This window comes from Hipposideros armiger, unplaced genomic scaffold, assembly GCF_001890085.2.
Source record: "Hipposideros armiger isolate ML-2016 unplaced genomic scaffold, ASM189008v1 scaffold_15, whole genome shotgun sequence".
In the NCBI taxonomy this organism is placed as follows: Eukaryota; Metazoa; Chordata; class Mammalia; order Chiroptera; family Hipposideridae; genus Hipposideros; species Hipposideros armiger.
In genome coordinates this window covers 4,356,248-4,383,407 of record NW_017731365.1, presented here as the reverse complement: position 1 = coordinate 4,383,407, position 27,160 = coordinate 4,356,248, and the positions used below count along the sequence as shown (strand labels likewise).

General features: G+C 54.9%; 2 protein-coding genes across 7 annotated transcripts in view; one reads left to right on the top strand and one right to left on the bottom strand.

The window, feature by feature from the left end:
- The window catches only part of CDH23 (cadherin related 23), a 430,582-nt gene that overhangs the window by 75,999 nt on the left and 327,423 nt on the right, over positions 1–27,160 (bottom strand). Inside the window, exons 22-31 of the mRNA XM_019624627.1 lie at positions 25,697–25,916; positions 23,844–23,996; positions 21,679–21,792; positions 19,017–19,165; positions 10,953–11,013; positions 9,909–10,057; positions 5,150–5,285; positions 3,481–3,869; positions 2,489–2,590; positions 2,159–2,161 (exon numbers count right to left, since the gene is read on the bottom strand). Of these exons, the coding sequence (XP_019480172.1) occupies positions 2,159–2,161; positions 2,489–2,590; positions 3,481–3,869; positions 5,150–5,285; positions 9,909–10,057; positions 10,953–11,013; positions 19,017–19,165; positions 21,679–21,792; positions 23,844–23,996; positions 25,697–25,916 (1,476 nt within the window). The remainder of the gene's footprint in view (positions 1–2,158; positions 2,162–2,488; positions 2,591–3,480; positions 3,870–5,149; positions 5,286–9,908; positions 10,058–10,952; positions 11,014–19,016; positions 19,166–21,678; positions 21,793–23,843; positions 23,997–25,696; positions 25,917–27,160) is intronic.
- CUNH10orf105 (chromosome unknown C10orf105 homolog) lies at positions 473–18,712 on the top strand. Of its 6 annotated transcripts, XM_019625390.1 has the most exons (4): positions 473–790; positions 9,616–9,731; positions 14,141–14,289; positions 15,461–18,712. In XM_019625390.1, exon 4 carries the CDS (start codon positions 15,466–15,468, stop codon positions 15,832–15,834), a length of 369 nt encoding a protein of 122 aa, XP_019480935.1. In that variant the 5' UTR covers positions 473–790; positions 9,616–9,731; positions 14,141–14,289; positions 15,461–15,465; the 3' UTR covers positions 15,835–18,712. The 6 variants fall into 6 exon arrangements, with proteins under 6 accessions (XP_019480935.1, XP_019480947.1, XP_019480955.1 ...); XM_019625402.1 differs by lacking the exon at positions 9,616–9,731; XM_019625394.1 differs by lacking the exons at positions 473–790; positions 9,616–9,731 and adding an exon at positions 12,380–12,658.

The following is a 27,160-nucleotide window of genomic DNA, read 5'->3' as shown; positions in this document are numbered from 1 at the left end:
TGTCTTTCCCTCACTATATCTTATGCATGCATAGGCAGGGGCTGTGTCTGATTTTGGTTTCCTGTTCTACCTTGAGCCCAGCCCAGAGCCTGGCCCATAGCAGGTGCTCCGTCTATGATTACTACTCTAATGATCATGATTTTTGTGAGGTCCCATCAGCAGCGGGAGTCAGCCTCAGCGGATGAGGCGGGAGGGTAGGTGCCAAGGTCAATGGGAATTAGACATGAGTCTGTGTTCCCCGTCAGGGCCTCTTGGTCCAGATCTCCCTGCTCCATCCCCTTAGGGCCTGAGGGTGTTATAGTCAAGAACTTTTACAGCAGAGCTATCCGCCCCCCCCCCGCCCCGCAACCTGTCCCTTCCTGCTGCCTCTCCACCCCTCTCAGCGGCTGGGAGGAGTCAGGTGTAGGTGAGCTGTGGTTTGGGGTTCCGGCCTCACGGAGGAAATGGTAGCATCTCTAAAAGGTCCCTCAGCCTGCCTCCACCCTACCACCTCTAACAATTTTAGGACTAACAGGGCTGGCATATCTGGGGGCATTGGCCCCAGGAGCCTCTGAGAGGAAGCCAGGGCAGAGCAAAAGGGTAGGGGTCCTGCTTCCTGGAAGAGGGTGAAGCAGCTGTGGAAATACAGGGGACTGTGCAGAAGCATGTACTCTGAGAGGCCCATGCCAGCCCACGCAGAGGAAGTGGGCGATCTGGTCCACGAAGGGGCTTCCGCAGCTCAGGGGGAGCATCCCAGCTGCTTAGCGGTGTCCACCTGTCCTCAGCTCCTGGGCGCCTCATGACAACAAGGGTAAGGGGCCTCTGGCCTATTTTATAGATGAGGCTGCTGAAGTCCAGGGAGGGGGCCTCAGGTAACCTCTCTGAGTCTTAGCTCCTCTGGCTGGGGGGGCTAGGACTTGCAGGGCACAGGGCACCTGCCCACCACTGAGGGCTCTGCTCACCAGCTGCCCTCTGGAACCTCTGGGGGGACCCGGCGGGGGGAGCTGTGTGGGCACAGTGCTGCTCACTGCCTCACTCACCCGCAGGCTGGTCCTGTGGATGGAGAGGGCTTTGGACGTGGTCAAGCCACAACCAGGGCCACTGGAGCCAGGGCCCTCTGGGGAGCCGTAGGGCAAAGGACCACAAGCAGCTGCGTTCGACTCTTAGCCTGCATACTCAGCTGGCTCCTATCCCTTCAGACTGATGTGACAGGGACCCAGCAGGGAGTGAAAATGTGGCCGTAACCAAGGCTGATGATGAACGGGGCACCCCACATGGTCTACAGATGGCCTCAGACCTGACTGGCCGGTGCCCAAGCCAAATCAGTTGCTAAATGTTATTATTATCACTGCAGGGTGCCATCCGAGTGGACCCCTCCTCCCTTGGAGCTCATCCTGATTTCGACACCCAGCCTGAGGTCACCTGCCTGCCTCTCCCATCTCTCTCACCCTCCTAGGACCCTTGCCAGACACCTCTGACCTCAGGAGTCGCCCTCCCTGTAGTGCTCCCAGCACATGGTCTCCCTGCCTTTATTTAGAGTCCTGGAGGAGGATGGCTCACACCTTACCCAGCTCTCCCCAGACCCTGGCACTGTGCGCTCCGCCTTCCATACACTGCAGTATAATGCTCCTTACACCAACCCCCTTTACAGAGATCACTCCTATAGCACCCTTCTCCAAGACTAGTTTACAGGGGGCTTCCTATCCACCATCTCCTGCCATCTTCATCACATCATCCGAAGGAGGCAGAGCTGCTGGCGTGATCCTCATTTTAGACCCCAAGGAAAGGCAGCACAGAGAGGTTGAGAAACTTGCCTGTGTCACACAGCTGGGGAGGGGTAGAGCTGGGATGAGGCCTCAGTGTTTCTTTCACTGTGTATTCCACTTGTTCCTTGTTAGCACTCCCACCCCCACCCCAAGATCCCATGGGGGCTCGGCAGGACAAGGAGGGCAGACACAGCAGAGCTGGACACGGGGTATGCGTCTGAGAGGGGCTTGGACTCAAGTGAGAGTGGGTGAACTGGGACGGTTGTGAAGGGTCTGAGCAGGGACCTGCTGCAGGTCTGTCCACGTGTCGTCTCTCCAGGGGAGGTAGGAAGGTCCAGTGCCACACAGAGCCCGAGCTAGCACTGGCCACAGCCAACAGCACCAGGGAGATCCCCAGTCCCCAGGCTACTCACCTTCTGTAGGCGGAGACGGCAGGAGGCCAAGGGAGAGAAAAGGCAAAGATGTAGGCAGTTAGCAGACGGCAGCTCTTCCAGCCCCCCTGCCCCACACACACTCCAAACAGGGGTCTTTGGAGAAGGCTCCCGCACCCCGCCTGTCTGAGGTCTCATCCCAGCCCCAGGCAGCTCTGAAAGGTATGGCATGACCAGCCACAGCACTGCCCCTGGGCTACTGCCTTGCCTACTGCCTGGCCTACACGTTGGCTGGTGAAGATGTGGGTTTTGGGGTGACTTGGGGCAGTGACAGGCTACACCAATGGGGCTCTCAGCCGGGGACCCACTCACCGCAGTGGAATCTACTTTGGAGCCGCCGTCGTCTGCCACCACTGTCAAGGTGTGGAAGTCAGCTTTTTCCCGGTCTACCAGGCCTTTGACTGTGATCACACCCTGCAGGATGGAGGCCAGATGTTCAAATGGCAACACTGCACCCACCAGTCAGAGCCCGCGCTGCCCCCAAGCAGTCCCCTGCTGCAGCCAAACCAGACCCCTCGCTAATCCTGAACACTCTGCCCACTGTCCGACCTTCACATCACTCCCTCTGCCTGGCATAACTTCTCCATGAAGCTCCGTAGGTTAAAATCCTACTTCTCTCATTCCCACTGAGACACCACCTCTTTCATGTAGGTTTCCTGCTTCCCCAGCCAGGTTTAAACGCTCTGTTATTTGGCTCCAAGGGAACTCCACTATACCTCTGTTGTTCTTTTCACATCTTCCCTTGTGATGCTCTGATTTGCATCCTTGACTATTCCCACTTCTACTCCTAGCCTTAGAACTCTTTGAGGCCTGGGGGAGGTCTTGTTCATCTTTGTGTTCCCAATGTGCCCCAGGACAAGGCCTGGCCCATTGCAGTGATTATTACCTTGCCTATTTTTCAAAGAAGGGATTTGGATAAAAAACAACAACAACACACTAAAGCAAAGATGAAAGAATAAGATCCAGGCAGTAGATAAGAGATTGCAGCACTAGATACCTAGTTAAAACTAGCTATTGCAACAAAGCGCAATATTTACATCTGAGCTTCCTAACAGCCACAGTGAAAAGGAAAACATGATATTTGCACAGCTTTCATTGTCTAGTAACAAGAAGGATATCAGGTTGCCTAGGTATAAACTTTATCTAATCCCTAAATATTAAAAGGGATGTATTACAGAGATGTTTATCTCAAAGATACTTTATGACAACGTAAAGAGTGCTATGCATATAGAAGGAGCTCAATAAATGTTGGTTAACTTTAAAAGGATTGAGCCTTTGCTGTGTCTGGCCCCAGCCTCCCTCACCGTGAAGGAATCTATCTTGAAGAGGCCTTTGGCCTGGGCGCTGGTGTAGGTGTCAAAGCGATAGGTGATCGGGTTGATGTTGTCAGGGGAGTAGGCCTGGACCCGCACAATCTCGGTGCCCAGTGCCAGGTTCTCCAAGATGGCAATCTCATAGGAGGCATTGGAGAACTGCACGGGCTCATCCAGCTCATTGAGCAAAGTGATGTAGACGGTGCAGAAGCCCTGGTTGAAGGGGGGTGCCTGGTCGGTGGCAGACACGTTCATCAGGTAGCTGGTCTTGGTCTCGTAGTCCAGGTAATCCACGGTGGTGATGAGCCCTGTGCTCTCATCAATCTCAAACTTCCCCTCCGCGCCTGACAAGATGCGGTAGGTGACCAGGCCACCGGGCCCTGCAGGAGGATGCAGGAGGTTGTACAGTCACGGATGGGGGTAGGGCTGCCCACAGCACACACACTGCTGTCCCTGGGGGGACGGGGTGAGGGGCCTTAGCTGGCCTACCCAGAGCATACCACCCCCCACCTGTGGGCCGGCTTGTCCCAAGGCGTGCAGCAGAGGGCAGGATCAAAGTCCACGTGGATGGCAAGACCCAGAACACACTGCTGGCCCCCTCTGGGGCCGGTCTGGGCAGGAGGGGTATGCCGGAGGGGTTGTTTTACTTCTGGAACTTCAAAATTTAAGCTCAAGCACCTCCCTTGTGTATGTGGAAAAAGAGATGGTAGGGAAATTATGGATCTCAAGTAGCGGGGGCACTGATCTAGAAAGTGTTAGGTCACCAGGGGCAGCATCTTCAGAGGTGGCCAAGCCTTCACTGGGTCCCTCCAGCTGAAGAGTTCCAGCTACAGAGATACCTCCCCCTGTTCCCCCGACTCCTGTACCCCAAATCTCTGAAATACACCCTTCATCCAGGAGCTAGAGGTGGGATTCCTGGCTGAAGTCCGTAGACTTTGAGGGGCGTGGTCATAATACCACTCAGGAAATCCCAGACTTCCTTGAAATGGTTTTCAACACTCTGAATTTTTCTGGGGAGGGATCAATAGCTTTCACTCATTTCTCAAAGGGATTCCTGACCCAGAAAGAGTCATGAACCACTGGGCCACTGTGATGGATGTGACCTGAGCTGTATACATGTGCCACGTAAGGGAGAGCAATCCACCTGAGAGAAATCAGGCCAATTTCTCCTTCCACCCCATTCCGTGCCCCAGGTGAGCTGGGGATGTTGACAGGGGTGGGGCTGGGCTGGGAGCCACCAGGACAGTGGACATGAAGGAAGGACAGGAACTGGGAAACCAGGAGCAGCTCCGGGAGCCTCTCCAGGGGGCTTCCTGACAAGTCCTTCACCTCTCCCAGCCCTGCCCAGCCCCTCGCCAAAGGCGAGCTGGGAGCTGCTGGGGGTCCTGTGATGACAGATCTGGACTTCCCAAGCTAGTGGCCGCCCCACTCTCAATCTGGAGACTGGGACAACTCCCCTTGACCCTGGCCTTCCTAGGCCTGGGCATCTGGTGACGATGTCACCAAGACTATCCCAGGAGCCCCTCCCTGGCCTGGAAGCCACTGAATGGGGGAGCCTGAGGAATCCAAAGGATGACAGGCCCCACAGGAGCAGGAGGGATAAGCGGGGGGAGGGTGACTCTGGGGAATGGGGCTCCCTGGCTGCCCCTGTTGGCCTCACCAGTGTCTCGGTCTGTGGCACGAACGACGAGGACCGATGTGCCGATGCCCGCGGTCTCTCGAAGCGCCAGGCGGCTGTACTGCTGCTGCGTGAAGACGGGGGCCTCGTCGTTGACGTCCTCTACATACACTATTACCTGTAGGAGCCGGGCCAGGGGCACAGGGTCAGTGAGGCTGTCTAGTTGGTCACTGTGTCCTCCCACCTTGCACAGTACCTGGCACACGGCAGATGCTCAAATGTCACTTGTTAAAGAACGGACCTTATCTTTCTCTTGGCTCTGCTACTAACCCCGTGGGAACCTGTGACTAATCAGTGAATCTTCTGAGCCATCAAGTTTCTCAGTTATGAAACAGTAAAATCGATATAATAATTCATGCCCCGTGTCACTCCTAGGGTTGTTATGAAGACAAAATGAGCCAGGCCCTGCAAAAGTGCTTGAAAAGGTTTAAAGTGACCCCATTCAAAGACCAAAATGTGTCTGGGAGAACAGGCATAAAAATGTTAATTATGGTTGTAGCAGAGGATGTCAGTTCTCAGACCCCTCTAGATTCTCAGGCACCTTCTCTGGGTGTTCCCGCTGCCATGGTCAGCACCCACTTAGGCTGCTGGGACCCACATTCCCACACAGCTGGAAGTGCCTGGGAATTATGTCTCCTGGGGTAGCCCCTTAGTCACTGACTGATGGGTGCACAGTATAAACATGTTGGCTCCCGGGACCTGATTAGGGCAACTGAGGTGACTCTCTCCAGAGCTTCCTATGGGACTCAGTCCCAGTTCCCTCTGTGCTACTTTCTAGCTGCCTTTCCTTTCTGATCTCACATCCCTTTCGGCTATTCCCGAAGATGCTTCCTATTAATCACTTTCACACTCATCCTTGTGTCGGGATTTGCTTCCGGGCACTACCGCCCAAACAGAGGCTATTTCTGAATTGTGGAATAATAATTTTCATCACTGCTTATTTGTACTTTCTAATGTCTCTTTAATGAATACGTATGTCTTACATAACAAAAAACAAAACCATTTAAAAGATGTTTATGGGGAGATGTAAACTTCTTTTTGCCACATCACTTGCCTCCGCCCCTCACACACACAGGAGCATGGGTAGGGTGTGGCCCAGGCATGGACAGGACCAGGGCCGTGTCCAGAAGGACCAGTGTGGTGGGGAGGGGAGCTAAGCCACAGGGTACTGGTGCTAAGGAGCTGTACGGAGGCCCAGGTTTCTCCTTCTTTCCCAGATAGGGGAACAGAGGCCCAGAGATGGGGAGGGACTTGCTCATGGCCTCATGGTAATTGAGAGAGCTGGAAAGAGAGGCAGCGTTCTCCTGGTTCCCAATCTGCCAACCTTACTGCTCTTCACTCTATCCTGGGGACAAGCTGGCCTCAGAACAGGAGATACACCCTCCTTCCAGCCTATGAGAACCAGGGCCAGCAGAGCTTGCCAGCAGAGCGGAGGGGGGAACAAATGGGCCAGGGGCAATGATGCATGACACAGATTTCACACGTGGTCACAGCAGTAATGGCGGGGCCCTGAGGCACAGGCTATTTGAAAGCATGAATATTTGGTTTCTGATTGAACACTGCTGCTGGGATCAGCCCTGGCTTCTGTTCTGGGTTTAGCTGGGCATTAGCTGGAGAGAAGTAAAGGGCTTCTGTTGGTATAAGCAGAAATGGTGGCCTGAATGGTGGAAACTCTGAGGTGGATGGGGTGACAGGGCTGGAGGGAGGAGGGGGCACATGGGGATAAAGGTTTCTCTACTTCCCTGCTCCTGGGGTTCCTGCAACCCTGCTGTGTCATCAAATTTTCATGTCCAGACACCCAGAACCCACTATGCAAACTAAAGTGCCCACTCTACTGCACAGATGCTCACAAGCAGAAACCTTCTAAGTTTGGCTTCCCCAAGAACTTGGCTGGGGCGATCCTGGGTGGGTGAGGGCGGGGATGATCCACTGATTTTGTACCAAAACAGAACTCAGTGGTTCTCAAGCTTTGGTGAGCATGAGAATCCCCTGGGGGGTGGTGGTGGGGGTGGGGATTTGTATGGTTGCATTTCGGGAGCTCTCTTTCTGTAAACAGAAACTAACTATCCATCTTTCAAAACTGTGAGCCTTCCCCTTCCCGAGTCTGCTTGTCCAAATGGCTTTGACTCCAAGGGTCGTGGGGAAAACACAGGGCTAGTCTGAGTACGATAACAAGTGGATGGAGGTAGCGTGGAGCCTGGGTGTGGCCCATCCTCCAGGAGGCTGGCTGCGTGCCACTCTCCTCCTGTTGGTTTCAGCTTGTTTTTAGCAGCAGAGGCAGAAGGGCAAAATGGTGTGTGGTTTGCAAACCTGAGAGACACAGATGTACAGGAAACACACAGGGTTGCCAAATTCTTGCTGAGCAGGAGGGCTCAGCTACTGAGTTACTGGGCCCTGAGGAGTACCAGCTCTACTTTCCGTCCATTGCTGTGCCCTGTGACAGGGACCAGACAGGAAATGTGTGTGCAAGCGTGTGCGTGTGTGTGTGTGTGTGTGTGTGTGTGTGTGTGTACTTGCGATGTGCACCTGAGGCCCGCAGTCTCCACAAGGAACATGTTGCTCTGTGCTCCCTGGCCCTTCCATCTGGGCTGTCCCTGTTCACTGAGGCAGCAACAGGAGAAATGTGGATGGTTTCCTGAGAAAATGAACCCAGGGCAAAGATGGAGTCCCCACATCGTCTCCAGGAAGGTCCTGGCTTTCCTGGGGCTCAGGGGTGTGAGGACTGTGTATCAAAAGAGCCATCTAGCCCCCGCCACAGGGGCCAGCTTCCAAATCCCCACCTCAAAATGACTCTTTGGGGATAAGGCAGCAGTGGTCTGTGTGCTCTGAAGAGCCTTGTGTGAGGCATCGTAGGGCAGTGGTTAAGAGAACAGGCCTGAGCTGACTGCCAGGTGTGAAGCCTGGCTCCTCCTTTACTGCTGCGTGACCTAACCATGTGGGCTAATCCCTTTTTGCCTCAATCTCTTCATCTATAAAACGGGTATAATAGCAGTGCCTATCTCATAGGGCTGCTATGAGGATTAAATGAGTTCAAGTACACAAAGCACTTAGGAAAGTCCCTGGCACAGACTTAGTGCTATATGAGGGTTTGTTATTCCTCAGGGCTCCTGAGGAGAAGAGCAAGGGGAGGGTGGCTAAGCAGGGGTGGCTCTGGCTGTCCCATCCCTGCACCCGACTGGCACAGCCTGGCTTTGATCTGTTTTACACAGTGCCTACCATTTTTTTTAAAAAAAGGTTTGTGGCTAACAAAGGTTTGTAGCCACCATACTGAGGCACTGACAGGAGCAGAGGTGCTGACCTGCTCCTGGGAGGGTGTGGAGTGAGGGTGTGGACCTGCTCTAAGGAGAGTTGTGGCCAGGCAGCCTGAAAAAAGGGAGTCAACCCCAGCTATGCTGATGTCAGTTACTCTGTGGCCTGAAGTTGGCCCCACAAAGTGCAGGTTCTGACGTCTGTGTATGTTGATCATGTGAATAAGCAATTCACAGTCATACAGGTGAGCGTGGACGTGTGGGGCTGCCTGTGGTGCACGTTCAAGTAGCTGTGTTTCACCCTCAGTCACCGGGGCCCTGAAATTGTTCCAAGCAGTCCCAAGGCATAAAAACCCCAGAGGGTCTGCCCCTCTCAGCCATCTCCACCTGGGCAGATCTCACTTGGATGGGCAGCCCTAAGGACCCAGGTTTCCTGTCCCATCTCTTTCTGGGGCAGAGCTTCGGGGACACCAGCAGGATGGTCCAAGGCTGAGTCACCAGTCCCTAGCACCCCATGTGATGGTGACTCCAGACAGGCCTCTGTTCATTGTTTCCAGCCTGGGGAAAACAGCGGGTGGAGATGGGGCTGATAAGAGGGGTAGATTCTGCCCCACTCAGTTCTGGGTAGAAGTCCTTCGGTCTGACGTTTCCCATCTCCCTCCCACTCTTCACCTCTTGGGGTCTGACTCATTTTCCACCCAGTTTAGGGGAAGGGGCTGTGAGCTGCTGAGTGTGCAGTGGGAGTAGGGTGGGTGACCTTGAGAGGTTATCTCAGTCATCCCCCTGCCACTTGGCAGGAGCATGTGCAAACCGGCCCAGCCAGTGGGGATATTTGTGTGTCTGTTTTTGACCATTCAGGAAGATGAAGGTTGACTTGATTCCAGCTGCCTAGAGGAGAGGCCTCAGGTGAGTGAGCGTGGGCAGAAAAGAATACATTTGACAGGGCAGCTGGGATATTTGAGGGACACTTTCAGTGGAAAGAGCACCCAACTTGGGCTCAAAGAGACCTGGGCTCTGAGGTCTGTCACTAACGACTTTTCTATGCCTCAGTTTCCTCATCTGTAAAATGAAGTTGGCAACATCTACAGCTCTAAGACCATATATGTGAGATTTCTTTGGCTCATCCTAGAGAGTTATACAGATATAAGGGGTACAGATATAAGGGGTACGTATGGTAAGGGTACCTTTCTTATCCCTTAGGACAGACATCAGTATCATGGAACCCTTTCCACATCTGGAAGAACAGCAAAATGACATGGCCAAGGTCCCTGGACTGAGCCTGTGGCATGGCACCTCCACCGCACCCCTAGCTCCAGGTATCATTCAGCACCCACATCAGTGGCAGCCTTGCCCTGCCAGGCCCCACCTGGCGACCATCTCCAGTCCAGCTACGGCCTTAGCCCAGTCCTGAGGTCAGCACTGAAGAGGGTGCGGGGCTTCATGACCTGCCGACCGGTTGTCTGAGAGCCACCCCAGCCCACCCCTGGCCTCACCCTGACGGAACTCCGCATGGGGCCCAGGTCATGGTTGTAGGCCTCCACGGTCAGCACGTGGGACGCGTCCTGCTCCCGGTCCAGGGGCCGGGGCCCTCGCATCAGGAGCCCGCTGTCGATATCGATCTCGAAGAAGTTGCCATAGTTACCTGTGTGGAGAGACAGATGAGCTGCATGGGCTCTGCCCTGAAGTAGAATCCTTGTAGAATCATGTGTGAGGGGAAAGAAGGGAAGTCCAGGCCCCCTAGCATGCTGACCCTGACTGGCGGTCTCAGGAGCTTGGCTGAAGTCCACAGTGGCCAGCAGTCCTCTGCCTCATACTGTCCTGGCCGGGCAGGATTTGAGGGAAGGGACAGGTGTTCCCCTGGGCCCTCCTTATGGAAAGCCTGGGATCCTCTGAGACCCAGAGGTGTCAGTGGGTTCAATATTTCAGAGGGATCTGGGCACTATAGAAAGAGGAATCAAAACCAGATTCTCTGAGGGTGGTGGAAGCCAGGAGTTCATGGACATCTCTGGGCTGGTCCAGCACCCAGTGCCCTGTCTTGTGGTAACAGCACCCTGATTTTCCTCTGGAGATCCGCCCTCCTCCACTCTTAGTCCATGTGCTTTGTGTAGGGGTGATTTCACCCCGGATTCCAGGAGCAAGCAGATCAGTATAGTTTAGTCTCTGGCCATAGTGATTGGTTCAGGGATAGGGATCATCACATGACTTTAGCTGGCCAATGAGATCATTTTGGGAAGCTTGGGGGGCACTGTCCTAATGTCTAAGGCCATAGTGATTGGTTCACGGATGGGTGCATGATACATGTTAAGCCAATGGTACTCAATTTTTGAGGAGCTCACTGCTGGGGGTTGCACTCGTCCCCAAGACCCCCTCTGTTAGGGTGATGTCCTATCATGGGACATAAGCAACTTCAGGAGCAAAGCAATCAAATGCAGCACCCTCACTTAAAAGACATCCAACTTGGTGCAAATGAATGACAGGAGACTGTCCCGTTTCCTCCCTCTGGCCCACCCGTGTGTACAGTATTTGAGGCCACTCACCTTGAAGGATGCGGTACCACACACGGCCAAACTCGCCCTCGTCGGCATCTGTGGCTGTTAGCTAAGGAAGAAAGAGATATGAGGTTATTTCTTGAACCCCACTCCACAGGGAGGGAAGATGTTTGTGGAGCCTTACTCCTTCCCTGCACACCACTCCCAGCCCGTCCTGCCCAAACCTGTGGCTTCCACTGGGGCCCGGGGTGTGGGAGAGAAGGGGGACATGTCTGTCTTTCTTGTCCCCCACGAGGACACCTGACTGTTGATGTCGCCACGCTGTCCATGGCGGGGGACCTGTAGCTCTCCTCCCCGATCTCGCTCCAGGTCCTTTGGGAGAGCAGGGAGAAGGTGGGTGATGGATCCAAGCTTGACTAGGTCTGCCCATACCCCCACAGTTCCCTCCTTCAGCCTTTTGAGCTCCTAGGAACCTCAGTTACTACTTAGAGTGGTGGGTTATGTGGTTGCTTCTAGACCGGGTGACCCCGGCCAGGCCACACCTCTCTGGACCTCAGTTTTATCATCTGAGAGGGGGCTGGATGAGATGACACTTGCGTCATTTAATGGACTTTGACAGTCCACGGAAGGCTCCCTTCCATTTCGGGCTGTGCAGAGAATGCTTCTTTTGTGGTCAGGGGCTAAGGGCGGGAGGAAGAAGCTAAATACCAAAAATTAGGGTTCTCTAAAAGGGGGTGAGCCCCAGGCTCAGGTCTTGGGCAGAGCCGCAACTCCCTCCAACCCATGTTGTATTTCTGAGAGCTTGGGCGTCCTTGCTGGAGAAGCTGCTTAAGACTTAGGCTCCTAAACAGGCAGCTGGTTGCCAGGGCAGCTCAGTCTTCAGGGAAGAGAGGAGGCTGGGAGAGGGTGTCACCGTGTGTGTGTGTGTGTGTGTGTGTGTGTGTGTGTGTGTGTGTGTGTGTGGTGTGGTGTGGGGACAGCCAATGCCTGGAGGGTCTCCAAAGGGCCCACCCAGAGGGCTGTGAGGAGCACAGCCTCAGCTGTCCTTCAATCCTAGGCTTTCTGCCCTGTGATCTCTTTGACCTTTGAAAATGCCTCTCACCCCTCACTTTTGTAACCAGACACGTTCAAAGGAAAAATACTTTTCTGGGAAGTTTATGGAGAAGGCTGGAAGGTGAGGGGCCCAAGGACCAGGAGGGGAGGAGGGGCCTCAGGGGCTACCAGGGCCCATCTCTCTGCCTATTCCCCTCCTGCCGGGAGCCCCTCTCCCCAGTAACCTGGAGGCTGGCAGGCACTGAATAGCGACCCACTGGCTGCCGCCCGACTGTACCATTCAAATGTCCAACAGGGGAAGGTGAGAGTAACGGGGGTGCAGAGGCATTGAAACCCTCCCCCGTGCGTTCCCCCAGTGCCTCCGCCCCTCGAGAGGGCTCCAAGGAGACAGGCTACAATAAGGCCGCGGGCAGGCTCTGGAGCACAGCTCCCCTCTCCCTCAGCCCAACCTAGCTGCCATCCCTACCCTCTTAGGTGTCCCCTCCCCCAAGGCAGCGCCCAAGCTCTTCCAGACAAAGCCAGGTCAAGCAGGAGAGTGAAGGGAGACAGCCTACTCTGCCCAGCCTGGCTGACTGAGAGACGCAGGGCACTGCAGAGTCCAGGGCAAGCTGGGGTCACGGGTGGCACCCTGTGCTCCTCGGGCCTCCTCTGGACAGCTGAGAACTTCCACCGGCTTAGGTCCGCTGAGGGCTGGCTCTCAGGTCAGTGCTTGGGGGACTGCAGGAGAAGGCCTGGTGAGGAAAGTGGGGCCAGAATCTTGCTGGGGTACTCTGGGGAAGGATGAGTGGGTGTGCTTAGACTTGGGGAATTGCTCTGCGTATGTAGAGAGTGGAAAGAAGGCCCAATGAGGGGTAGTGGCTAGCCTGAGGCCATCCAGTAAGATGTGCTCTGAGGTCAGTCCCTCTGCTCATAGGACCTGCTCTATGGAGCTCTGAGGCAAAAAAGAAGGTTCTAGACTGAGTTTGCAGAGCTATGTCCAGAGCAGGGCCTGCCAGTGTGCCTTGGACTGCAGTGGTATGGGAGAGACTTCACCTGCCCTCAATGTGACTCCTAGCCTTGGTCTGGTGGACCAAGAGCCAGCCGGCCTGGCTGGTCAGAGCGGGCATCAAGGGGGCCTGGCAGCTGGCCTTGCAAATCTTCCAGGGAGGGCTGCTTGTTGTTTTCAAACACTTTGGAATCTCTTGCTTCCAAGGGAACTGCTCAGATGCTAATTACAGCCTCATTTATCTTCTTATTAAAGTGCTTCCTCAAGGACTGAAGCCAGGACTTGCTTTGCTAACCTGATGAGGTCTCCCGATCCATGTGAAGGCCTCGAAATAACAGTAGGACTAGCAGGATTGAGACTTCTTCCATTTCAGACCATCCTTTTCTTATCCCAGCCAAGCAAAGCCGAGTGGGATAGAGGGACAGCCAGTTTTCTCCCTGTGGGCGATGGCCGTGGGCACAACCCATCCCTCCTTCCTGCTCAGATTCGAGGAAGGGCCAATCCACATAAGGCTGCCCAGCCAGAAAGCTCTCTAGGGGATGCCTGCAAGGCAGAGGCCCTGGGCAGCTAGACGGACATCAGAGTTTCCAGCTGGGAGGGGTCGTGCTCTGCCTGGAAATGCTGGAAGGAGTGGTGCTAGGGTGTGGGTGGGAGGTGGGGTGGGGTATACTGGATGCCCTAAGTCCGTTGGGCACAGGCAAGGCTGCAGGCAGGAAGGAGGCTGGGAGCAGGGAGCCGGGAGTTAGGTCCTACAGCTGCTGGTGAGTGCCTGGGGTGGGGACAGGGACTCAGGAGGGTGGGGGTGGGGTGGCCTCTCTCCACTCCCTGCCGACCTGGGACTCTAGCCCCCTGCAGAGCGTTGGTGTGACTTGAAGCCCTTCATCCTACAGAGTGTTAGTGCTAGCAACTCCTGACTGTGAGTTAGACTAATCTGCTTTCCAGTCTCATAAAAGTCTCCAAGGTCAAAAAGAAAGAAATGATCATGATTGGGCCTTCTTTGGGATTTCCTATCCTATGTTTGCAGAAATCAAAGATCACAAATGCTGGCCGGCAAAGCCTGCTTATGTGTTTTCTTTGGCCTGTTTTAGTGTTTGAAATATTTGAAAATTCATTTTGAGTTTTTTGGAATCAAGTTTGGTCTTTGTAATCTCTCTCTCTTTTTTTTCTCTCTCTCTCCCCTTAACCAAATCTGAATTAGTTGCCAACCTTTAAAATCAGCAAATTTGCCAAAAAATCCAGATTTCTGGCTTCTTGGGAAAACTGGAGGAGCTGACCATACTGGGCCTGCCTTGCGGCATTCCATCAGCCCGACTAAGGTGCCTCCACGTCCTTGAGAGTACTCTTCAGGTAGACCTGCTCACCTGTCTTCTTTGGTCACACGTTATCTACCTTATCTACTGGCTAGGCTCTGTAAGCATTTTTATTGGTAACCAAACACTTAGCCTGATCTATAAGGACCATTTGCCATGTTCCCTCTCATGGGATGATCTTAAGTGATAACAGATAACTGGTATGTATATAGGGGGGTTGAACCCCACCCTGTCAATGACATTGTTCTCTGTGGGTTATTTTCCACTGGTCTTAGAGCAGCTCAGTGATCCCTGGGAGAGGGTTGGGAGCCAGAGGGGTGGCGAGGCTATGGGGCCAGGAATAAGGAAGCCTAGTTCTGGTCTTTGCTTGGCCACTGGCTCGCAGCATGGCTCTGGCTTGGTCTTCCCTTATATGGGCCTCAGTTTCCTCACTTGTCATGGGAGCAGGTTGGACTGCCTCAGGAAACACCAACAGGAATGCTCACAGGGCCAGGGAGGTGACACAAGGTGTGCAGTGGACCTGTGGGGAGTGTGGTCGGCTAAAGGCCAGTGTCCTCTATAACGGGGGCAGCTGCTGCTCAGACCCAGCCACGGGGTGCCAGGCACAACTGGACCCATGTCGCCAGTGTTGAAATTCTAAAATTTCAAGAGACACCAGACATTCAGATATTTATATGAAAGCTCTAGTTTTTTTGTTTGTTTGTGGTTTTTAAACTAGTCACAAATTGATAAAAAAAAAAAACACTATAAGAACCAAATGAAACACACTGATGCGCCCCCGGTTTGTAGCCTTGGCATCAGGTAATTGCTATAGTTTCTGCCAGCTGCAAGGTCCTATAATTCATGACTCATTCCGGGTCACAGAGCAACTTACTGATGGAGCTGGTCTTAGATCCCAAGTTCTCAGGTCCAAGACTCTATTGTAACTCATGAGAATTGATTTTAAAATGCTGGAGGGCATTGCTCTTCTGTCTCCTGCACAGGCTGGAAGGAAGGTCTACATAGCAGGAGGAGGACCTGAGTTCAGGCCCAGCTCCATTGCTTATCCACTCTGTGACCTTAGACTTGTCACCTCTGTGGGCCTCACTGTACAATGGCTGTGCTGCTATCTGCAGCTCGTTTAGCAGCGTTCCATCAGTGTTCCCCTCCCTCTGCAGCCCTGGGTCCAGCTGATCTACCTCTGAGCTTCTGTCCCACTCTCGTTGCAGGAGCCATGAGTACAGACGGCCCCAGCCCCCTCACCTTCCTCACAGCTCCTGTCACTCCGGGGATCCCCTTGGCAGCAGCGGGCCCCCTCCCCGTGCTCATTGCCTTGGCCTGCATCTTTCTCCTCCTGGCCACCTGCCTGCTATTCATGACGTTCTGCAAACCAGCCGCACTGGACCCGAGCCGCCAGGCTCGCGAGTGCATGCCCCACCACCCCGGGAGCTCCAGTGAGCCCCAGCTCCGGCTCTGGAAACGCCTGGGGTCTCTGCGCTGCTCCCTGCATAGCTTCCGCCGTGGCCGGCCCTCTCCTCGACGTCCTCTGCCAGACCACGAGGACAACCATGGCTGGGACTGCACAGAATCTACCAAGATGTGATGATGTGAAGGGGTTCCCCCCTCTCTTCCAGGATCTACCCACAATCCTCCTCCCTCATACACAGCATGGCACCACAGGCTGCAGGAGGGCAGCGGCCCACACGCCCTGGGCCATGTGCTAGCCCCCGGTGGTTCCCTGTGTGCCAGGCCCATGGCCTTTCTCAGAGACAGTCCCTGGAAGAATACCTTCCTCTCTGCAGACCTTCTAGCTGCTGCCTGCTGAAAGATTGCTGGATCAATTGTGGAGAACCTGCAGCCATCTGGATGCATGGTCCGTGGCTCTGAACAGTACAACCTGGCTCCCCAGGGTCCGTCTCTGGCAACCAGGTGCCTACCATGCCCAGGAACCAGTGCCCTTGCTTCCCAGCAGAAGCCCTGCCCACTCTCCAATGCCAAAACCCAGCTTGGATTCCAGCGTGAGTTGCCAAATGGTCAACGTTTTCCTACAGCCAAGCAAAATACTCAGCCCACACTGAGGGCATGATACTGTTCTGCCCTCTGGGCCAACTCAGAACCCAAGGCAGAAGAGAATCCAGGGACTCCTCTCCTCAGATGTCCTGGGCCCTGCCAGCATTCACCCAGTAATCCAGAGGAGCAGCTGGCACCCTTGGTGGAGGGGCAGGTGAGGCTCTCGAGACATCCTAGCTCTTGTGATCTTGTTGGTCCCCCTTCAAGGCACCCACGTCAGGATGGCTCAGGAAGGGCCTGATGATGCATTAAGAAGTTCCTTGCAGAAGCCAGGACGGTTGCTGCGTCAGAGTGACAGGATGCACTGTCAGCAGCTGGAGGTGATGCCACCTAGGATCTGAGGCTACACCACAGTGGCTTCATGCCTTCATCAAGGGAAGGGGGCAGCCTCCCCTTGGGTGGGAGGGTCCAGACCTCTCCAGGACAGCTGTGGAACCTCAGGTCTGGACCTCACTAGGATGCTGTCTTTTTGGTGATTGCCTCGTTGACTGACTACCTGCTGAAGCAATCCCACCCCAGGGTGGGCTTCTCGGGATCTCTAATCCTCAGCCTCTCCCCACAAGGCCAGGGTTCTATACTTTGGTTGGATCCCACATTTGGAGAATAGGCAGAGGGGGTCTGACCTGCCTAGCTCCTGCCCTAGAGAGTCAGCTGGCCAGAGCCACCTTGTGCTCTGCCACGGGGCTGTCCACTCAACCCTGCTCTGACCCACAGTGCAGCCAGCCAGGTCTCAAGGACTGAGCTCTAGTTTTACCACGTCCCAGCAACAAATCCACTACTGACTCCCTACTGCTGGCTGGATAAAGCCAGAGCTCCTTAGTCGGGTGTTCAGTGACCTCTGGGAGCGGCCTCCGAACTATCTTTCTAGCCTCATCTTGCCCCAAGACATGAAGCAAACTGCACTGCATATCCTCCCCTGGCTGTGCCTTATGCTTCACAAGGCACGTCCTCAGCGAAGCCCTCTTTGTCCTCCAGCTGAAAGCCACCTCCTGCTTGGAGCCACCCCTATTCCTAGCACCTCTGGGAAGGAAGGCAGGCAGGGGTCACTTCCTCTTGGCAGTGTGGGTCATCCTTGTCTATGTCTTCTCCTTCCTATGATCCCGGGAGCTTGCAGAGGGTGAGAGTGTGTCCAAACTCTTCCTCTGCCTTACCAGCTACAGCATGGAAAGTATGAGGGTCTGTTCAGAGAGTGAAGGGAGGCCTAGTAGGGGTGCATCCCCCTCCACTCCCCCAAAGCCTAAGGAGTCCTGGGGAAGCCCTCTTCTTCCCTCGGATGCCTCTAGAGAGAAGCTCTCTCTGCGAGCAGGCCCTGTTGGAGAAGCCTTCCTTCCAGGTCAATGTGACATCAGAGGGTAAGTCCCACTTAGCCAGAAACTTACTTCCAGGGCCTTGGAGAAGTCGCTAGTTCCTGAATTTCTCCTAGAAATGGGGAGAATCAGGGCTACCTTGTCTTACTCATGGGTTCTAGGATTTCTGCCCGAGGAGTGTTGTGTAATAGAAAACAATTCTTCGAGTTTAGAAAGTAGGGCAGGCCGCCTCCCAAAGGGCTGTTGCCCCCTCCCTTCCACCCTGTTAGCCTCTTCCTGGTTCCCTCTCCTAGGGCCTCCCTGAGAGATCCCAGGTGAAGTCTGCCTACAGTCAGTCACCCTGTCATCCCCTGGCCAGGTGCCCTGCTTGGACCTCGCTGTTCTCTTCCTGGACACTAGGGGTGATGGGTAAGGCTGCCCTGAGGCCTGAAGGAGAAGGAAAGGCTGGGGATGGGGCGGGGGGCTCTCAAAGGTCTGGCCTTGCCACCAGGTGTGTTCCCAGGCTGGCCCTGGGAGACCTGGCAGTGACCCTGAGTGGTAGGTATTACGCTAGGGCTCTGCAAGCCCAGGAGTGGAGGCCCAGAGGGACGGAACCTCCCCGTTCCTCTTTCTGGAACCAGCCCCAGACCCTTGCAAATGCCCATGGCTTCCTTGACTCTGGGTGCCACTGGGAGTCAGGATCCTGCTCTGAGACCTGTTCCTGCCCCCTTCCGGGTCCTGCTGCAGGAGGGCAGGCACACTCCCAGCCTCCCGAGCTCGGAGCCCGCCCTAGAGGACAGGCCTGGATTTGCTGTGTTTGGCTCAGCCTCCAAGTCGGAAAGCTTTGCTGCTGAAGAGGGTAATTCATTCCTGGCTCCCCTCCCCGCCCAGCAACTGAGGCCTCCCGGCGCTGGGGGAGGGCGTCCCAGCCTCGTTTTCAGGTCCTGCCCATTCTCCCTCTGAGTCTGCTCCCTTTCTTCTTGTGTCTGTTTACTTCCCAAAAGGGGAGCTTCGGCCAAGGGCCCCATGAAAGCCGCTCTGTTCTGGGCCTCGCTGGGCCCAGGCTCTCTCCTTAACGCCTTTCCGGGAAAATGTGACATTGCCATCTCCTCCCGGCTCTGAAAGGCCCTGCTGGTGGGGTGGGGGACGAGGAGAGGGCTGGGAGGGAGGGGGGAAAAGAGGAGGGCCAAGGCGTTCCTTCTGCTCTTTGGGGAGCCGGGGCCCTGTCCTCAGGTATATACCCTGGGGGCCTACTCTCCCGGGAAGAGAAGAGAGGCCTGGATCCCCCTTTCCCCACAGCACTGGCTGCTTTGGGCGTAGCAGCTGTCCCTCCCTGCCACAGTGCCACTGAGCCTGTGCACTCAGACCTGAGCGCGGCTGAGCCTGCCTCCAGCCCGCCAGCTGCCCCAGGGGGCCATGGCCACCTTACCTGCACAATGCTGTGGCCCTCAGGAATGTCCTCGGGGACACTGGCCTCATAGCTGCTTTGCAGAAAGATGGGCCGATTGTCATTCACATCCAGAACAGTGATGAACACGGTGGCAGTGCCTGTGCGACGTTTGCCTACGGGGCCGTTGTCTGTGGGAGTCAATGGGGGATGGGCTGTTAGCAGCTGCCCGAGGGGCGACTTCTCTAGGCACAGGCCCTTTCACCCCAGCCACTCTGGCCTCTGCAGGGGTGGCTGTTTTTCTTTTTAGATTAGGAATAACACTAACACTATCTAATACGTCCCAGGCACTTCGAGCTCATTCAGTCTCACAGCAAGCCTATGAAGTAGGCACAATTATCCCCCTTTTACAGAGGAGGGAGCTGAGGCATGAAGAGGGTTGAATGGTATACCCATGTCAAAGCCTTGGGAACTTGTGAACGTAAACCTATTGGAAGAAAGGGTCTTTGAAGATGTAACGAAGTTCAGGATCTTGAGATGATGTGTCCTGGATTATCTGGGTGAGCCATAAAGCCAATGACAAAGGTCCTTATAAGAGAAAGGCCGAGGGGAGACTGGACAGAGAGAGGAGAAGACCATGGTAAGTTGGAGGCAGAGACTGGAGTCCAGTCCTGCAGCCACAAGCCAAGAACACTTAGAGCCACCAGAAGCCGGAGGAGTCAAGGAAGAAACCGGAAGAGGCTTGGGAGGAACTGGGGCCCTGCTGACACCTTAATTTAATGGCTGGCCTCCAGAACCATGAGAGAATACATTTCTGAATTTGTGATCATTTGTTACAGCAGCCCTAGGAATCAGAGAGACCCTGAGATTACAAACCCAGATGCTGTCAGGGCCTTGTGGGAAAGATCCCTGGGTGACTGTCTGGGCGGGCCCACCTCCGAGGACAGAGCAGTCTGTCCTCTGCTCCGGTCTACAGTGGACAGGCGGAATGTGGGCCCAGTGACATGAGGTCTTCTGGTTTCTTAAGAGAAATTGAACACGTGAGCTTTTAAGTAAAATCTCCTGGTTTTTAAATGTTCACAACTACTCGTCATTATGAAACACGAGGTGGGTCAAACATCAGTGGGACAGATGTGGGGTGGGCCCTCTGAGATGTGGGCCCTGCTGGATGTCTAAGCCTGTGGTAGCCAGGGGTTCTACCCCTTCAGCCCCTGTGAGGCCCCTCCAGGGCTGGGAGGAGACAGCTCCACGGGCAGTGTTGGGTCATCCTCCCTGGAGGAAGGAGCTGCGCTCAGCGCTGCACGTCCAGGCAAGGACAGTCACCCCAGGGAGGAGTCCAGGCAGCTGGAGTGGGCTGAGGACCAGTGGAGGCTCTGTCCTTCTTCCCCAGGCCAGATGACTACATGCCTGGGTGCAGTCGCCTATCTTGAGTCATCCTGTCTTCCTAAGTGCCTCTCCAGGACCAGCCTCCCACTGCCCTAGGGGTCCTGCTTATCTGCCCTCGCTGGGGACAGTGTTGCTGGCAGGCTCCACAGAAGGTCTGAGCCTGACTGAGCCCTCTCCTCCTGTTAGCCAGAGCTGAGAAGGCTGGACTCAGAGGGAGACGACGGGTCTCCAGAGGGTGGTGCGGCTGCCCCAGGATGGGAGGAGAGCAGCAGGGCAGAGGGAAGATGCTTGTGGGCGTGGGCGGGCTGTGGAGAGACTGTGGGCTGGAAGGAGTGAGGCGCAGACAGCACATTCCCTTTCCACCCAGTGCTCACTGCAAACAACAAACTAGGTGCTCCTGGGAGGACCAAGGCTATCTGGGGGACACAGGCCGCATCACAGACTTCTTCCCTTCTGAAGCCCTCAAGGGCTCCTGCTGCCTGGAAACCAAAGACCCAACTTCCAGCCTGACATGCAGGCCTCCACAGCCAGCCCTACCTGATCGCACCCTCCCCTCCCCAATGTCCACTACACCATGGGCCAGCAACCCGGGAGGTGGGGACAGATGGACACATGGACACACACACACACACACACACACACACACACACACACACACACACAGCTTTCCCACCTCCTGGCCCTTGCATGGGCTGGTTCCTCTGCCTGAAATACCCTCTCTGCTTCTCCATGTATTGAAACCTCTCTTGGCCCTCAATGAGATGGCGGGCCTGCCTGACTTCCGCCCACCAGCACCACCCTGCTTTCTTAGGCAATTCCGTGCCCTGAAGGTCCCCCTGAGAACCCTCCCTTCCCAACTCTGAGGCCTGGGGTTCTAAGTGGGTCTGACAGCTCCCCCTCCCCCATCCCTCTGCCCCAGTTCCAGGGACAGGCATGTGATTTAGGCCTCACTCACCTGCATATCTCACCCCTTGGACCATGACAAGAGGTTCAGGGACAGGCACCGGGGCAGGTGGAACTAATCAGATCTCATCTCTATTGCTGAAGTCAGTTTATTTTATTTTAAAATTTGCAACTAAGAGTCCTAATTGATCCAAAGGCACTCCCTGATGCCACTTCCTCGAAGAAGCCTTCCTTGATTATCCTCCACCCCCACCATGTGTTAGCTGGTTGCCCTTTCTCCACTGGCATTAGGCCAGAGCCTTTGGCTCAGAGCCTGGCTCCTGGGGTTGGGCCCAGCTGGCCCCTGGGAGGGTGCCTCATGTGAACTCTGCCCAGAACAACTATGTGGTGGTGGGCAGGGAGGCCTGGTGCGTACCGATGGCCTCGAGGATGAGCGTGTATGAAGCTGTGGTCTCCCGGTCCAGGCCTACCACTGTTCTCACCACGGCATCGCGGTAGCCAACACTGAACTTCCCATCCACGTTCCCACCTGTGGGCAAAAGAGAACGAAGCTGCAGCCAGGAAGCGGCTCCTGGCCAGGGAAAAGCAGGGGGCACCTACCTCTGCTTCTGACCTGGGGCACTCCAGGGGTGGTCCTGCAACGACAGGCTGTGCTGCCCATTCAGCCTTGCCTGAGGACAGGGTTTTGGGGGGCTCTGATGAGGGTGTGGCCTGTGTGGGCTTAGGCGGGGTGCTGAATGCCTGAAATCATAAGGGTCTAATATTCACTGAGCACCCACTGTGTACCAGGCACTTCACAGGGACCATTTCATTTCATGCATACTGTCACTGTTTCCACGGAGGAGGAAAAGGGTTCATTAGCGAGGTTATGTGTGTTGCCCTGGGTCACCTAGGTGGGGTGTAGGACTCTAACGCAATAGTCTCATTCCCCAGCTTGTGCCCTTCACTAGTCTGCCACCTGTCTTGTAGAAGTATCTGAGCAGTTAACCTGGGCGGGGGTGTTTACGTGGCCAAGGACTTTGAGGTGGGCTGGGCATTCTCCAGGGTGGGGGGATGCCTGGAGGCCCCACAGAGTGAAAAGTAGGGGCAGGTGGACAGGAGACAGGAGTTGCTGAGTCTTCCTGAGTTCTGGGACAGGTGGGAAGTGTGAGGGTCTCCTTGCTGAGATAGATGAACGCCAGAAAAACGCTCCGTTGGCACAGTGTGGAGACCCCTCCCCTGCTAGCTGGCGGGCAGTGTGGTGGTCTGGGCAGCAGAGGGCACCACTGCACTGGGTTTGGACGAGCTTCTATCAGGATACTGCACAGCTCCTCTCAGAATGTGCGAAATTAAAATCCAAGGATCCTAGGGCTGAGAAGGCTGTCAGTTGAGCAGGAACTGGCCACTTCAGGGTGCTGGGAAGTTATCCTCGGGGCCACTGCCACATGCTCCCTTGTCCTGACATGCTTTGCCCCTGGGGAAAGCCCGCTGCCTCTAAGCCTCCAGGATCTGCTATCTAGTGTTTGAAGCTCCAACTACAAGGAACACAGTCTGGCTCCTTAGGGGGCTGGGGAGGAACTAAGACATGAGTAGTGCTGGGGTCTGAGCCCTGGCTGGTACCATGTGGGTGTCTTAATAGCTGAGACTTTCCCAGGGCAGTCTTGAGGACCTGGGAAAGTGAGGAGCTGGCTTGAGGGTGCTGGGCCCCTTCATGGAGGGGAAGGAGGGAAAGGATCTGGAGAGGAGAGGCTGAGGTCTGAGAGGTCACCTTGGCTGCAGCGAGCTATGGATGGACTGTGAGCCTGAGATTCCTTGCTCCCAGGGGAAAGGCATCAGGGAGGCTGGTGTATGCACACACACTTGCGTAAGGATGTGTGTGTAATGTGGCTGCAGGCAGGTCGTGGACAGAGAGAGGGAAGGCAGATCCAGTAAGATGGCCAAGGGAGTGCTGAGGAATGTGAAAGAACTACCCCGATCCCATGCATCCCAGTACCTTTCAGGTTTGCAATGGACTAAAGAATGCTGGGAAACCGTTCTAATCCAGGAATGCCTAATGCATGGCATGTTTACCATCACCTACCAAGCCGACTGTCATGGCAGACAGCACTGATCGATCATGGCTCCCTTTCCCTTGTTGAGCCAGGACACGGCCCTATAATATTTCTCCATAGCGCTTCAGGTGGGAGCTACTTGCCATGTTTGAGCAAAGGCCATTTAATTTAGAGAGCTCTAAACCATCTGCCTCTAAACAGATGGGAATTCTCTGAATGAGTGAAAGGGTCTCCAAGGAAGGACAGGCCACATTCCTCCAGTGGCTGCTTCTTCACCCTAACAGGGGACAGAGTGTGGGGCAGGGCCCCTCCCAGGGGTCACTGGCTCCATCTCCCTCCAGACTAAAACTTGGTAGGTACCCCCATCCCAATAGGTATAGGAGGCCCCCGAGGAGATCCAGCTACAAAGTCCTTGGGAAAAGCCACGAGCAAATCTTCAGGGAGGCTTCAGTAGGGACCAAATCCTGATGGCTGATGTGGGCTTCGTCCCCTCTCCTGCCCCACCCCAGGTGGGCTGTACATCTGGAAGTGGGTGGAGACAAGGCCGCACCTGTGATGAAGTAGCTGAGCTCAGCATTGAGGCCTATGTCGTTGTCGGTGCAGTTCAGCCAGACAACTCGGAAATCCCGTGGCACGTCCTCAGACACGGAGACGTTGTACACAGCAGGGAAGAAGGTGGGTGTCTCATCGTTCACATCCAGCACTGTGGGCAGAGTCGGTACACAGGGCTAGGACCGGCTTCTGCTCAAGACGCCCCAGCTCCAAAGGCAGCGGCTCACTCCACAGGCCAATAGGAAATGGATTTCCTAGGAGTCAGCACCTCCCAGTCATGAGCCATGGGCCCCATGCTGGCTGGGGCCATGACAGAGCTGAGCAGAAGCCCACGCCCTCCCACAGCCCCTGTGTCCCTAAGGGCTTGCTGCTGCTCCTGCTGTCCAAGGGAGGAGAAAACCCCAGAGCTCCTCTCCAGGGTGCGCCTGACAATGATTACGATGATGCTACTGACAGTGACCATTCCTCAGCTCTTCTCACAGGCCAAGCCCATGCTAAGTGCTTCCCATGCAAGACCACACATGCCCCTCATAACATCTTCAGAGGACAGCCATATATATATAAACGGGGAGACAGAAGCTCAGGGCAGCCGAATGACTTATTCAAAGTCACACAGCAAGAGAGGGGCAGGGTCGGAGTCTTGGGGACTGCTGCCTCCAGTGTGTGGTGAGGTCCCAGGGACAGTAATTGCCTTTGAGGACCTTTCCTACCCACAGAGTCCACTTTCCCTTAAGATTCATTTCTTTTTCCAGCTCTGCATACAAGCCCCTATTCCTTTGGCAGATGGGGTTTTGGAAGACCTTCCTAATGAAATGATCCCCACCCCACCTTGGCTACTCTTTGCAATATCACTAGGAAGAGAAACGATGGGCTCATCTGGTGATATGGCTTCTGTTGAGTCTTGGAGAAAAATCATAGGTGGGTCCTCTGAGAGGACTGGACATCCTCCTTGCCAATCACTGGCATAGAAGTGGGTCCTCACACTGGCACCAGGAACCCACAAGGCAAGACTTGGATTACCAGGAGAGAGGATGCTTGGCTCTCTCATCTTTACCATCTCAGGTCGTGATTAAGGAGGGTGGAAGTTTGTGCCTGTGCTGAGCTAACCACTCCCATCCCATGCAGGCTGGCAGGAGCCAGGATGGAGCCGGGCCTGTCCTAGAGAACAGGCCACATCTTGCCCGTTATATTCTGCACTTATATTCTGGGGGTTCCTCCTGGCCCTTTGGCAATAGCTCATATCAGTGTCCCAGTTTTGTCCTGAGAATTAAATATATAGCCAGAGTGATTGAGAAATAGTAATCCTCCTTGGATGCCCCATAGAGGGTGGAGACAGGTGGGCATTATTGAGAGGGCCCCATGGGGAGGAGGAATTTCAGGGAGTCGGGGGAATCCCAGCTTCCTCTTCCCAAGGTGATGCCCTCCCATTGAGATTCCAGGCACATGGGAGGGGACGGCTCCCTTTGCATCTCCAAATAAAAATTCTGGCCTTCAAAGAAGACAAAGGGCTCTGCAACCTGCCCAGACTACTTATTAGCGCAAGGGCCCCCACCCCTGCTCAGGCCCTCTCTGCTTTTGCCAGGATCAAAGAGGGGGCTCTTGGCAATGGGTCCAGGCCACTGCTCCTGGCTCTGGGGCACTGAAGGCAGTGGTCAGGTGGGAGAAGGGTTGCTGGCATTTTTGGCTTGGAGCAAGGAAAGCTCTGCTGTGTTGAATGGCTCCGGTTGAGGAGGGCACCCTGTGTCCACATGGATGATGGACAGCAAGGAAGGCACGCGCACTTCCCACACTGTCCCAGGGCCCGTGTCCATGTGTTCAGCATCCAGCAGGAGGCACTCCCACCCTTCTCACCTCGGATGGTGAGTGTGCTGGTGGAGCTCTTGGTGGGCGTGCCCGCATCACTGGCCACCACCCGCAGCTGGTACTCGCCGATGCGCTCGCGGTCCAGCTCAGTGGTGGTGACCACCACGCCGCTGGTGCTGTTGATGAGGAAGTCCAAGCGGGGCATGCCGACCTGCATGCGGTAGGACACCAGCCCATTCAGGCCCTCGTCCAGATCAGTGGCCACCACCTGAGGGAAAGGAGGGGCTGTGTGAGGAATGGGGACACCAGGACTGACACTTCTCCCCTGAGAAGTGTCCCCTTCTCCCCTCCTTCCCACTGACCCATGCTCAGCTCCAGCCAGAAACACCTGCTCCCCTTGGAGCCTCCGGCCAGGCTACTGTCCCCAACACACCCTGCCAGATGTTCTCTAAGGGGGCAGCATGTCAGAGCTGAAAGGCGTCCAGATGCACCAAGTGGGGCCAGGGGTGGGGTGGAGATGGGATGTTTTAGAACAAAGAGTCCAGGTCCCCACAACTTTCCCCTTTCAGAACTCCTCTTTCCTTGTTAGGACGCCCTCCCAGATTTTCCCCAGCTGGTCAGGCCCTCCAAACTTTGCAGCGTTGCGCAGTCTCCCCTACCCTTCCAGCCCTCATGACGCTGACCTGGGGCAGTTCTTACAGCTCAGACCCCTTCGATCATGTGGAGCTCAACTACAAAGAAGGCTCAATTATCACAATTGCCTCTCCTGCTTTGTTTTGATTTGTAGGGCAACACCAATAAGATGATATCAAAGATCAGTTTTTAAAAGTCACTTGAAGGTTTGATTATTATTTTTTTTAAAAGCCATTGAGGCCAGGTGTAGGCACTCTGCCTCCCAAATCCCTACACCCTTCACATCAGCACGTCCAGTCCTGATGAGAGATATCCTGACTCAAGACCCTGATTATGTTGAAAGTTTTACAGAAGAGGATTTAAAACATTTGAGAAAATGTATAATGAGAGTTAAAATAAGAGCTTTGCATCAATCCAAGACTCTCGGGATTGAAAGGCAATGTCAAGGTCATCTGGGTTAATTCATATCTAACAAGCTGGACAAAGGGTGTCCACACTTAGCTTGACTGCTTTACAGGACCAGGGGCTCACTATTTCTAATTTCACTGCACAGCTCTAGTCCCTGGAGAAAGCTCTTCTGCACCTCAGCAGAAATCACTATTGGTCAAGGTCTTAGAGTGGACCTGGGGCACCTCCGAGCTCAAGTCATAACCCTCTTCCTGTATCTGAAGACAGTTTGCAAGATAAATGCTCCCAGATCCTTCCATCATCTTCTCCTGATTTTGAACTCAGAAGTTGTGCTGGTGGACATTGCCTTTCTCCACTGTCTGCGAGCTCCCGGGGAGCCAGCTCTGAGACCTCTCTCACTCCCCACTTCTCCTGTGTGGGGACTCCTCAGGGAAAGGCTGCTGTTCCCTGTCCAGATCTTGGCTCCCCCTG